The sequence below is a fragment of the Etheostoma cragini genome, chromosome 2 (assembly GCF_013103735.1).
Source record: "Etheostoma cragini isolate CJK2018 chromosome 2, CSU_Ecrag_1.0, whole genome shotgun sequence".
NCBI classification, from domain to species: Eukaryota; Metazoa; Chordata; class Actinopteri; order Perciformes; family Percidae; genus Etheostoma; species Etheostoma cragini.
Genome location: NC_048408.1, coordinates 14,638,920 through 14,651,518, shown reverse-complemented (window position 1 = coordinate 14,651,518; position 12,599 = coordinate 14,638,920). Strand labels below are relative to the sequence as shown.

The following is a 12,599-nucleotide window of genomic DNA, read 5'->3' as shown; positions in this document are numbered from 1 at the left end:
GCTGTTTTTAATTGTTGAGGGTTATCATGTTAAAAAGGAACAGCTGCTACAAAACTTGTCAGCTGTGACTCTTTGTTCAGACAAATTAAAAAATATCTGTGAATCCTTTCGATCCTTTCTTGTTTCTTGCACAATGTTTTGAGGATGTGCGTTAAAGCATCATTAGCTATATTATTGCAAATTCTGTTATATTAGGCACTGGAAAATACAGAGCCATTTTGGAGCAACACTTGTTTATAGCTAAACTACATATACAACTACACACACACACACTAAATGTATATAACCAAAGCACAATTACAAACAGAGCCATACTATCAAACAAAATTATACTAAAAGATTATTTTTAATCCGATAAGGGGCGCAGCCTGGTGAATCCAAGCTGCATCACTACAGACTAGCTTGCTCACACAACCCCATTGTCTGACACAATGTTGACATGGGAACATTGTGCAAAACCCCAGATTGTATTCAATGACTAGGTTTGTCCTGGTCATCAATCAATCATCATGGAATTTCTTGGTCATCAAGACAAGCTCAATTCCATTAAGTCATACTTACAGTTATTACCAGTTCTAAATGCGTGTTACTATAAGTATTTAGTAGTTAAGGGTTAGTAGGTACAGCAATGTAAAAGTTCTTGTTTTACTCAGGATGTGTGCCAGAAAAAACACTAGAAAACACTATCCTAAAGCCTTGGTCACTATGTAAGAATAAAGCAGCCCTGAAGGTTGTAAAGGGTGTCTCACTGATAAATCACTAACCAGTAAATGTTCTGCTTCCTCTACTGGTGTTAAACTGGCTAATAGTCCCTGGGTTTTGTCCTGCAGTAAGCATGGCAGCCATGGCTCCATTTGCCTCCATGAACACTGCAGGGTTTGGACATTTTCTTATATTTGATTGTTGTGGAATTGGTCAGTGTGTTTGGTTACTTACTATTCAATACCACTTGAGATGGCACACTCAATTACAGATTTTGATCAGATTATCAGAATAGTATCATTATTTTAAAAAAAATTGCAGTAACTGAAGGTGATCAGTCAGTCCATTGATGAATGACATGCCAGTGCCAGTTCTCCTTTGGGAACAAAAACACTTTAATGTCGAACCACCATTTATGTACTCTTGTCAAACTGGATTCAACTGGCACCATGTTTTATTTTGCAGGAGACATTAAATGAAGACTCTGAGATGAGGGATTAAATGTGTTTGTCCTTAGACTGTTGATCAGTCAGTCCCTCTTCCCTCCTTTCATTTCTCCACTCTCCTCTCACTAATCATCTTCCAGTGCTCCCTGATAGATATCATATATGAGAGCTATTACTTAATTTTGTATTTGCTCAGGCTGTTTTCCCTCAGCCATGACTTCAGCCATTCATGCTGTGATTGCTCTTGACATTTTAATAAGAAATTTTCCTGTGCTGACCCTAAGGTACTCACCAATATGTGTTCTGAATCACAAGTGAAACACAACAGAAACCAAAGCGTAACTGTAAACATTAAGAAATCCAGGATATCATTTCATTTATTTCATTAATTTTAGTTTCAGCATTTCAAATTGGTGGTGTTAAATGTTAAGTCAAGTTGGCAAAGTTGTCTTTTAACGCATGTGTGTAAACATGTTATTACTATGCATGTTTTAGCAATCCTTTGAACATGAATTAGTTAATTCGTTTTTGAGTCACTGATCGTAGAGAATGTTTGCAACAGTTTTTCTCATGCATCTGTTTTTGTGACTGAGCAGGTGTCTTATCCCACAAAAGCAAAACATTTTTCCCATTTAAAAGCAATTGTGCCAAATTATTGTTAATCTCATCTTTGAAGATCACACAGCTCTCCATGAGCAGCACAGCTATTTGTCTGGCAACTTTTGTCATACATATGCATCATCTTTATTATTTCAGCGAGCTTCTTGTTAGCCACTTAAATATCAGGTGGGATTCACTTCTGGTAATGTTTAGATGGCAAAAGTAAAGAGGTGTACAGGATAAGGGATAAGTGGAAGTGGAACTACACTAACATATTTCCCTTTCCACTGTGGTGTCTCCCCTTTACATGGGCTGCAATGGGAAATTGGCATCACCAATTTCCGTATTTTTCAATACTTTCCACCACTTAGATTTCTAGACACTCAAACAAGACTTCTGAAGATTAAACCCATGTTTAAATGTTGGGACATCTTATTGCAAAACCATGGGCATTAATATGCTGCTGTAACGCCCTCCAATTTTCTCAAGAGGCATTCCACCAGATTTTTGCAAGATTATGCAGGGATATGCTCCCATTCAGCTACAGCCTAGTGAGGTTCAGCACAGACGTTAAGAGAAAAGGCCCGGCTTACAATTGATCTTCCAATTCATCTTAGATGTTGAATGGTGTTATGGTCAGGGTGTTGGTCAACACAATACTCAAAAAAACTATTTATTCATAGACCCCGTGCAATAAAGTTCAATTTTGCCCTTGAAAAATGTTGCTTTAAACAGGGGTGTAAATGACCTAGATTTATGCACATAGGAATTGGCATGCTGTTGACACAACTTTTTAAACACACTATTGTCTTAAATGTCAGTGTGTTGTAACATTAAGATTTAACCCTGATTGGATTTAGATGGCCTAGCCAAAATCATGAAAGAAGCTCTAATGTACCCACATGGCCTGTTGCATATCTTTTTATCTCTCTACCCACCTGTCTGCATATCTGTATTGTCACAGCAGTCTTGGCTCACTGCTACACTATGTTTCATTGGTAACACATCTCTTCAGCCTCTGTGCTGCCAATACGATTTTTGGAAAAATAAAAATGTATGGCCATGAATGATACTCATGATGCAAAATCAATAACCCATATCCTTTTTTTGTAAAAGTCACAAAGCTTTATTTGTAAAACAAGTACCTGATGCACTCTGCGCTTGAATCCATTGTGGCACTGCACGGCGGGGGGGGGGGGGGGGGGGGGGGGGGGGAATAGCTGCCCCATTAACTAATAATGAGAAGAGTCTTCTCTATCCATTAGAATTCCAGGGCTTTTTCCTTTTAAGTGTAGTGAAATACGGAGCATGGATGGAGGTGAGATCTGTAAGATTGAAGATGGATTTCAGTGGGAGTGGTGTGTGGGCATTAGAATGCTGATTGTGCAGGGGAGACTCTGGCTCGGGAAATCAATCGTCTGCATCATTTCTCCACTCCAACCAACCATCAGAATCAGTTACACCGTTGGGCCTACATGAGTATCTTGAGGCCGAGCACTCTTTAGCACTTATCCTATGCGTACGCACTTGTACGTGCCATCAACAAGGGATTGCTTCTTAGTAATAACAATGCAACAACTTGTAACTTACTATTTACCCAGAAGTTGCGAAAAAATAGTTCCTCACTCTGAACAGTCCCTTCAATTATGTTTTAGAAAGTATTTTTATTTTTTTAACTTTACACTCAAACCAAAAACATTCTGGTTGGCCAGGCTTTTTATTATTTGATTTAAACCAATCTATGACTGATGAAGTGATAATGGACAGCCTTTGAAAGCCATTTTAACAGAGATCAAAATACGTTGAACGGAGAGTGGATCATTTTATGATTCTGTTGGCTTTCATACCCTAGTTACCTGCATTACAACTGAAAATAGTGGAATGCCAGATTTGTCAAGTGCTGAATTTTGATCTTGATCATTTTTGATGTAGCATTCTGTAAGTCTGATATTTTCTATCAATGAGATATACATATATAATCTATGCTAGTCTGTTTAAATGCAATTCACTTCATTCGGCTTAGGGATGTGCACGCGTAAACCAGTTTTCCCAAATCAAGTAATCGCATGAATTACTCGAGGGGGATCGATTCTTTTTTAAGGGAAATAGTTTTTTAGAACACATCTTAAAGAGCATGGCATCAGCCATAACTATTTTCAATCAAAACACTCATAGATACCATTAACATAGTTTGAAGCTTTATTAATAATGTTGACATTCAAATTCTAAATCAACATTTGAATGCGGATTTGATGAATAAACCCTGCTGAGCCGCTGACCACTCACTCTCGGCAATGGCAGAGCGAGACAGCGGGTTAAAAACAGCATGTAGCCAGCATATTCCCACATCTAACTCTACATTAAAGGGAAACGTTGCCAATTTTCAACAAGCTTTGTGTCACTGTAGCACTGGCCTTACATGCTGGCAAAAAGGAGATTGGGTGCCATTCATCTGCCTGAGTTAAATTTTGACAAAAAGTTAGTTGAGTTGTGAGCTTATTTTTTTAACTTATTGGATAAAGAAAATCTGAGCGCTTGTTTTCCTGAGTTCATAACAGTGAGTTAATGAGATCCTGATGACAGAAAAACACATGCTAACACGTGTGCTGTGTCCCTATTCCAGCAAGGTGTGCAAGAAATGAATGTATTATACTGTTCCGTATTATGTTAAATTATACAAGTTGTGACACATCAATAGTACTGCATTGTTTATTAGCTAATTGTTACTTATCTAAGTATAATATAAGTAATATATTTCTGCTTTGACAATTCCTTTCAACTTTTCCAATTTGTTTGTGCAATTCAGTATGCATATTTACACCTTTGAGTTTTAACTTAAATTGCAGTAACATTAATGGTGAAGTAATCACAGTTAAGGCCTACAAACAACCCAGATCTTTTTCTTCCACCTGTCCCAGCATGCAAGTGTGTTCTGTCACACCTTTATCCAGTGCTGCAACAGCACTAACATAGTGTAGAGATAGTTCTGGCAATGCTTTTATCATCCCTGATTCCCCACCGTTCCCACCAAGTGACTGGATAGCAAGGTTACACAATTGCACTGATGCAAGTCTGTCACTGCTGAGTGAAAAAGATGCAATATTCACACTTCAAAAAATGTCAAAGTTTATCAGCCTGTACACATCTCATCAAATCGGTGATCCAGGATTATAGACTTCTGGATAAAGGAGTGCTTACAGAGAGTGTGGGCTTCAGGTTGTTTACAGCATTTGCAGACCTGTCATGTTCACTAGACTGGCCAAATCTATTCTCTTTCCAGAGGCAATAGTGATGGATTAACCTCCCAGACAAAGACATAATTCACTGTTGTGCTCATCCAATCTGTGGACTGGAAATTAAGATTGTAATTGGTGCAGGTTATTTAAGTGCAATTGGTGTAATTACATTACACATTTTTCTTTTGTTCAATTATTTTTTTTCCTTGTGAGTCACAGCTATTAGCCCCCTTTACCATCTTCCTTGCTGCTTAAACATTATTAATTCAGGAATATGTTCACAGTGTTTGCTTAACATCTAATTATATTAGATTATTTGAAAACTCAAACAAATTTCTGTCACCCATGTTGTTAATTAAACACTTTTCACTTTAATGTCATCATTTGAATGTGTGGTGAATTGATAGCTGAACCGGCCAGATGTGGTGTTTGTCTTCATACAATGTATGTATGCTGTTTTAGTTTGTATAGACCTGCATTGTTCTGAATTACTAAATTACTAAAACTTGCCATACTCACAATGTTGACGTTTTTAAGAAATTCTAATAAAGTGGAAGTAATAAATTGCTATGTACTCTTACAATTAAAATAACACAGAAGCATATTAAACAGCAAATTAAACTTAAATTCATTATAAAAATAATAATGTATATGGCTTTGTCTTGAATTTCTACAGAAGCACGCATACCACTGCATTTTTGTACTGCAGATAATTTGAACAAATTCATTAACCATGAAAGCTTTAAGACTGTACTTTACTTCATGTCAAATCAATGGTGATGTTACTTGTGTGGAAATCCAGAATACAAGAATTTTGTGTTCTTGTCTGTCTTAGTACTGGTCTCATTTTACTAACTCCCTATTTCTATATGATGAAGGACTTGTGTATTGTGGTTCGATACTGTTCCCTCTGGCATCTCATCTCAAATCCCAGTGAGGAGCATCAGAGTTCTTTACTGTCATATAAAACAACCAAGTCTCCTGCCAGTTTGATTCCAAACGATTCCATAAACAAAGATATAAGTCACAAAATCTGCCCTAGTAAAAGGCCTTATGGGATAAAGACACCTTACAAGCAATTTACACTGAACTGCCTGTTGAGAGTTCACCTCTTTCTTTGCCTCTGTCTCTCTCTTTCTCTCTCTTGTTGTCCGTTCACACCATTTTGTTAATATAGCATATTCATCACAGTGCTAACTGATATGCAATCATTGTGAAATGTAACACAGTAAATCCTCTACAATAATATTAATATGATCTCTTTCTCATCTCTCTCTTTTTGGATTCTAGTTGCGAAAGGCAGTGATGGACCACATCTCAGACTCTTTCCTGGAGACCAACGTCCCTCTGTTGGTGCTCATTGAAGCAGCTAAGAGTGGAAACGAGAAGGAGGTCAAGGAGTACGCCCAGGTGTTTCGTGAACATGCTAACAAGTTGGTGGAGGTAAGTCATGAATTATACATGAGGGAACACGTATATATCTACATATAGCTATTCTTATTTGGTTGTTTAAAACTTGAATAGGTATGTGCAAGCCACGTGCAAATATATCAGCAATGCAGGTCAGGTCACCATATTCGTGCCTAGAATTCAGACTTCATCTAATGCACATAGGCGTTCTTCTTATTGAGCAATACAAACCTTCCTCATTAAATTAAAAGAGAGAAAATTCAGTCTGTCCTGCATGTCGAAAATCTAAATTAACATATGCTAAATTGTGATATTGGCTAAAACAAATGACAGATTAGACATTTGTATAATATGTCACAAAAATTTAGATTTTATTTTTATCATTTACACTTTGAAAATAACAGAAAACTAAAAAATGTTATCTGCAAAAGTTTGGACACCCTGCAGAGTTAATACCTTGTAATGCCCTCTTTGGCAAGTATCACAGCTTGGAAACGCTTCTTGTAGCCAGCAAAGCGTCTTTCAGTTCTTGTTTGAGGTATCTTCGCCCATTCGTCCTTACAAAAGTCTTCCAGTTCTTTGAGATTTCTGAGATGTCTGTCACGCACTGCTCTTTTAAGGTCTATCCATAGATTTTCAATTATATTGAGGTCAGGAGATTGTGAAGGCCATGGCACAACCTTCAGTATCCTTCTCTTGATGTAATCCACTGTAGATTTTGAGGTGTGTTTAGGATCATTATCCATTTGTAGAAGCCATCCTCTCTTTAACTTCAGCTTTGTTCACAGATGGCATAAAGTTACCATCCAAAATTTGTTGAAATTTTATTAAATCCCTTTTTCCTTCTACTCGTGAAATGTTCCCTGCGCCACTGGCTGCAATACAACCCCAAAGCATGATTGATCGACCCCCATGCTTAACAGTTGGACAGAGGTTCTTTTCATTAAATTCTGTGCCCTTTCTTCTCCAAACGTACCTTTGCTCATTGTGGCCACAAAGTTCTACTTTCACCTCATCAATCCACAGAACTTGTTTTCACAATGCATCAGGCTTGTGTATATGTTTAATTGCAAACTTCAAACGCAGATTTTTGTGGTGAGGACGTAGAAGAGGTTTTCTTCTGATGACTCTTCCATGAAGACCATGTTTGTACAAGTATCTCTTTATAGTGGAATGGTGTACCACAACTCCAGTCTCTGCCAGGTCTTTCTGGATGGATTGTGCAGTCAAACGTGGGTTTTGACTTGCTTTAACTTCCACTGTCCCTGTTGACGGCCATTTCTTAATTACATTCCGAACAGAGGATATTTGCATCTGAAAACACTTTGCTATCTTCTTATATCCTTCTCCTGCTTTGTGAGCGTCAACTATTTTCAGTTCCAGTTTTCTTGACAACTGCTTAGAAGAGCCCATGGTGCTGATTGTTGGGGCAAGGTCAGATGAGTCTGGGCATTTAAAACCTTAAGATCAACATCACCTGGTCTTTCCAGACAATGATTGAGAACAATCCATAACGCTGTCAGGTCTCAGCTTTCCAAAGTGGGCAGTACAAGGTATTGACTCTGCAGGGTGCCCAAACTTTTGCACATTCCTTTTTTTTGTTATTTTGAAAGTGTAAATGATGGAAAGAAAATCTAACTTTTTTGTGACATATTATGGGAATGTCTAATCTGTCATTTGATGCCTTTTGGAGATTTCTTGCCTTCTTTATGCAAATTATACACATTTTTACCTGGGGTGCCCAAACTTTAGAGCCCGACTGTATTTTTGATAGTGGTGAGATAAACTGCAAAAATTAATACACCATCCCCATGTACACTATTAAAATCTTTACTCTTTTTAGACACACACACACACACACACACACACACACACACACACACACACACACACACACACACACACACACACTTACTTTAGAATTCTGCACTCTCCCTGTATGCATGTTCTTGCTTTCATTGGTTAAATGACATACAAATAACTTTCCTCCGAGACAGTGAGAGACATGTTATAAAATTATTTTCAATGTGGTTACTTGTAGAATGGAGGTAAATCTCACTTCTAAACATGCACTTCTTCTTAACTGCGTGTGCAGACATTTGTGGCTAGAAATCACTCAGCAAACCACAACTCGAAGCTTTAAACACCATTGACTTTTATTTCAGCTTTACAAATAACATGCTCGGTGTGCAGCTCGGCGTGCAGATCTTAGACGCTTTGAGTAATGTTGCTGCTTGCAGCTGGAAAATAAACCAGTGTACTTTGTTTTCCTTCTGTGTTTCATTGTGGTGATGCAACTAGCCAATTACAGCTAAACCTTACAAGTTTAGACAGTCCCAGATAACAATTTAAGTTTTGAAACGCTGATTCAATTAAATACATTTCAGACTAAACTGTTTGCGTGTGCACCATGTGACAGTGGCTTGTTTTGTTGCTATGGGTGAACCAATTAAAACTATATTTCTGTGTACCTGAGATGTCCCAAACACTAAACGTATGTAAATGTGTGCCTGCCTGCTACTCCACCATCTTTCTAAAGGTTGACAAATAAGGATCACACCAACTGTAAATAAAGCTTTCAGTGAGATTTTTTTGTACAATATGTATCTATGTATAATTGTGGGTAGATGTTGTTTACCTGTGCGGGACTAAAGGCACTGAGGGTCTGTTTACTCACATACCTACTGTTGTCTCTTTCGGCTTAGTTTGTAAAAAGTAGTCATACCGATAAGAAGACGCTATGAACAAGTCTGACTTCAATGTTATAAGTATGTTGCATTCATATGACTTCGAATGCAATCTTTAAAAAACCCACAGCCCCTCAGTCAAAATTGAGATAGAATCCTGCAGCAGCAATAAGTTACAGTGCATGTTACTGCCACACACTGCAGGCACGCTGACATACTGCCAATAGAACAGGTAAATAAAGCAGCTGGTGTCACTTGGCTTCGTTACATATTAAGTATTGGATCTGTATTTAGACTATAACAAGCGTTTACTCTTCTTCGTCTAACCCTGCTGTGTCTCCATATTTTTCTTCATTTTGTTTCATTATAATCTACATATTTAGAAAGGCATCTACATATTTAGATGCCTGTTAGTGTTTTATTTTTACTTGAGTTGCTAAAATGTCACCATTGTTTATAAAATGCAACATCATTCCTTATTTTCTTATTTTCTCATATATCATGTTTTTTGTTTTATTTACAAATTTGGTGAAATGGCCTTGCAGTTTAAAGATGATTGATAGGCACATGTCCATCTTTACAAACTTGAAAAAAAGGGACACAGGTCTGCTATGTACAATAGAGGTTTGACACATTTTATCAACGTTTATAAATACATTTATACATTTACTATCGCTCATATAGAGTTTGGTCATCCCCATCTGCAGTGTGGTAGGAGAAAAAGTCCTGTGATAAATTCCTCTGCCCTTCAGTGGGCGTTGCCTTTTGTTCTCCAGGCCCTTTCAAAGGAGCCTTTAGAAGCCTTTATGTGGGCTTCACTTAAAACAGCACTGCTGCTTCCTTTGACATCAGCTAGAGAGTGAGTGATTTGTGTGCCCTTTTGGTCCGCCCCAGATGTTTGCTGATGAGGGAGGATGTCCTCTGCATCCAACGATATTATAACTTTGTTTAGCCTAAGGACATTTAAGGCTAATGCATTCACTTATTTTGATCAAGTAAAAAAAGGGTGGGGGGGGCTTATTGGCTGTGCAGTGGCTTGTATGTACACCCTTTTGTGCACAATTGTATTCTTAATTATTTTATTATTAAAAAAAAACTTATGTGTGTTTAATATCAGTCAACATTGTGGGGAAATTTGATAAAAACTACTAATGTTAACAAAAATGTTACTTAGATGAAGTATGCTGCATGTACATGCTAGTCGCTCATTTGCATATTTTCCTTAAAGGTCCTATGACATGCTGCTTTTTAGATTCATTTATATAGACCTTATTGGTCCCCTAATACTTTATCTTAAGTCTCTTTCCCGAAATTCAGCCTTGGGGCAGGATTACAGCCACTAGAGCCAGTCCCACAATGAGCCTTTCATGGTGGAGGGTGGGGGTGGGGGTGTGGCCTTGGCCAACTGCCATGCTTTGCTTGTTTGGAAGACATGATATCTTTCTCATCGGTGGGAAAATTCTCTGGACAGGCAAAGCAGAGAAAGGGGAGGTAACCTTCCTCTTATAACATCATAAGTCATAAGCTCCTTATAATGTCATGACGTCATTAGGAGCAGATTCCATATCAGACTATCTGAGCTTTCATTTGCTCAAAGGCAAAGCAGGATACCCAGGGCTCGGTTCACACCTATCGCAATGTCTAACCACTGGGGGATCATAGGCAGGCTGGGGGAAGTCATATTAATGCTAAAAAACCTACTACAGTAACATTTTCATGCCATGGGACCTTTAACTTTACTGGGTTCTTTCCCTCAGCGGTGTTCATTACAAGGAATCATGTGAAGCAGCAGATGTGTGGCAACAAAATTGAAATCTGTTTGTTAAAAACATGGTGGGTGATAATGTTTTTGAAAAATTGGCGTTACACAGCCCACATGCATTGTTAGCCTGCTTTAAAGGGATTAGAGTGGTGATGAGTTGCACAGAGTCATCATTGCTAACATGCTGTCCCTTCATCTGATTTTACAGTGGATATGTGGATAATTTGAGTTTTAAGGTGTTGGGGTACTACAGAGACAGTCTCAGAGGTAGAATACTCTTGTTAACAAGATGTAACATTCCCTTGGTCCCCTCACGCCTCTCTGGCTTGTCTGTTGCATCGTGGTTCACAGTTAACTGGGCTGGTAATACAGCATATTACCATCCATGTCATGGTAGGGGTTGGAGTGAATGGATTTCATTCCCTAAGCCTAGAGTTGTGTATTGTTTCATGGAGCAAATTTCAAATACAACTTTTGTGGTAAAAGGCAGAGCCCACAAATAAGTAATTGTTATTCCCATGCCAATGCAGATCCATTGGAAGAGACATGTTACTAGTAAGTTCTGCAGGGTTAAATAGGTTCACGACACTGAAACGCAGAGCAGCACATGCATGCGATTTTCGGTTTCATGAGATGATCACCTAATATGACTTTGTCTACAAAGTCATATTAGAGATCTCCAGCTGTGATTGCACGGACAGGCAACAGCTGTGGCAGGAGGCATTATGTCTTTGGGTTGTCGATCCTAATCTTGTAAAACGCAATATATCACGACCACATGGAGGGATTTTTTTTCAATTTCGGCACCAACATCCTCTTGTACTCCAGAATGTTATTATAATATGTTGCTGTTTAAAGGTAAAGGTCACTGTTACCTCACAAAACACATTTATGGCCATAACTTGGGAAGTCCACAAATGTCCAATAAGAGAAAATTATGAATTGATGACATTGTAGATTTTAAAGGCCAAAGGTCAATTAACTGTGACATCATAATATTCATCTAAAATGCTTATCTGTCAATTTTTTAACTCTATAACTCAGGAACAGAGGGGGCGATTGTGACCATATTCTGCATATGCTCGGATACTGAATTGGTGACACTAATCTTGGGTGCCCACTTTAAAACAATCTGTGCTGCCAGATTGAAGATGTGTTTGAAGTATCAATGTTTTGCCAATAATACATAATACCATTTTATGTAATTGCTTTACATTTTTCACTACATATATTATATGAGTGTGGACATACTGTACATGCATGTAAACTGCAACATGACTGGTTGGCTGAGGCTTACAACCACAGGGTGCTAATTCTAGTTTGGACAAGTGATGGAAATGAGTAATCCGCTGAGATGATGATGAGAAGGGATTGGCTGTCATACATTAAATGTCCAAACACACTGAAGTCAATAATTGATGCGCCTCAATTGATGCTAATATGGCACACTGCATGCATCCAATTCAAAGTGCAACCAGCAGTATTTTAGAAAAGGTTGCTGTTTAAGCAAGTGTTTTGGTAATTACAAATACCCCTTTCTCCCTTGATAGACAGAGTTGTAAACGTGCTGTCATAATTTAACCAATTGTTAACCATTAAGTTTCTTTTTTGATATTAAGACATTTCATTTTTATTGATTCACTTTAAAAAAAATAATTACAGAAATATCTAATAGGCTAGATTATGTATTTATAAAGGCATAGAGAGAGAAGATTAACATTATCTCATTTCATTGATACCACAAGAAACAGATGAT

The 12,599-nt window shown here is 37.9% G+C and overlaps 1 protein-coding gene across 2 annotated transcripts in view; it reads left to right on the top strand.

Annotated features, from left to right (window-relative positions):
* Positions 1-12,599, top strand: part of ctnna2 (catenin (cadherin-associated protein), alpha 2) — a 300,512-nt gene that overhangs the window by 221,086 nt on the left and 66,827 nt on the right. For both annotated transcript variants that reach the window (XM_034887425.1, XM_034887433.1), the window contains one exon: positions 6,275-6,427. In XM_034887425.1, coding sequence (XP_034743316.1) covers positions 6,275-6,427 — 153 coding nt within the window. The remainder of the gene's footprint in view (positions 1-6,274; positions 6,428-12,599) is intronic.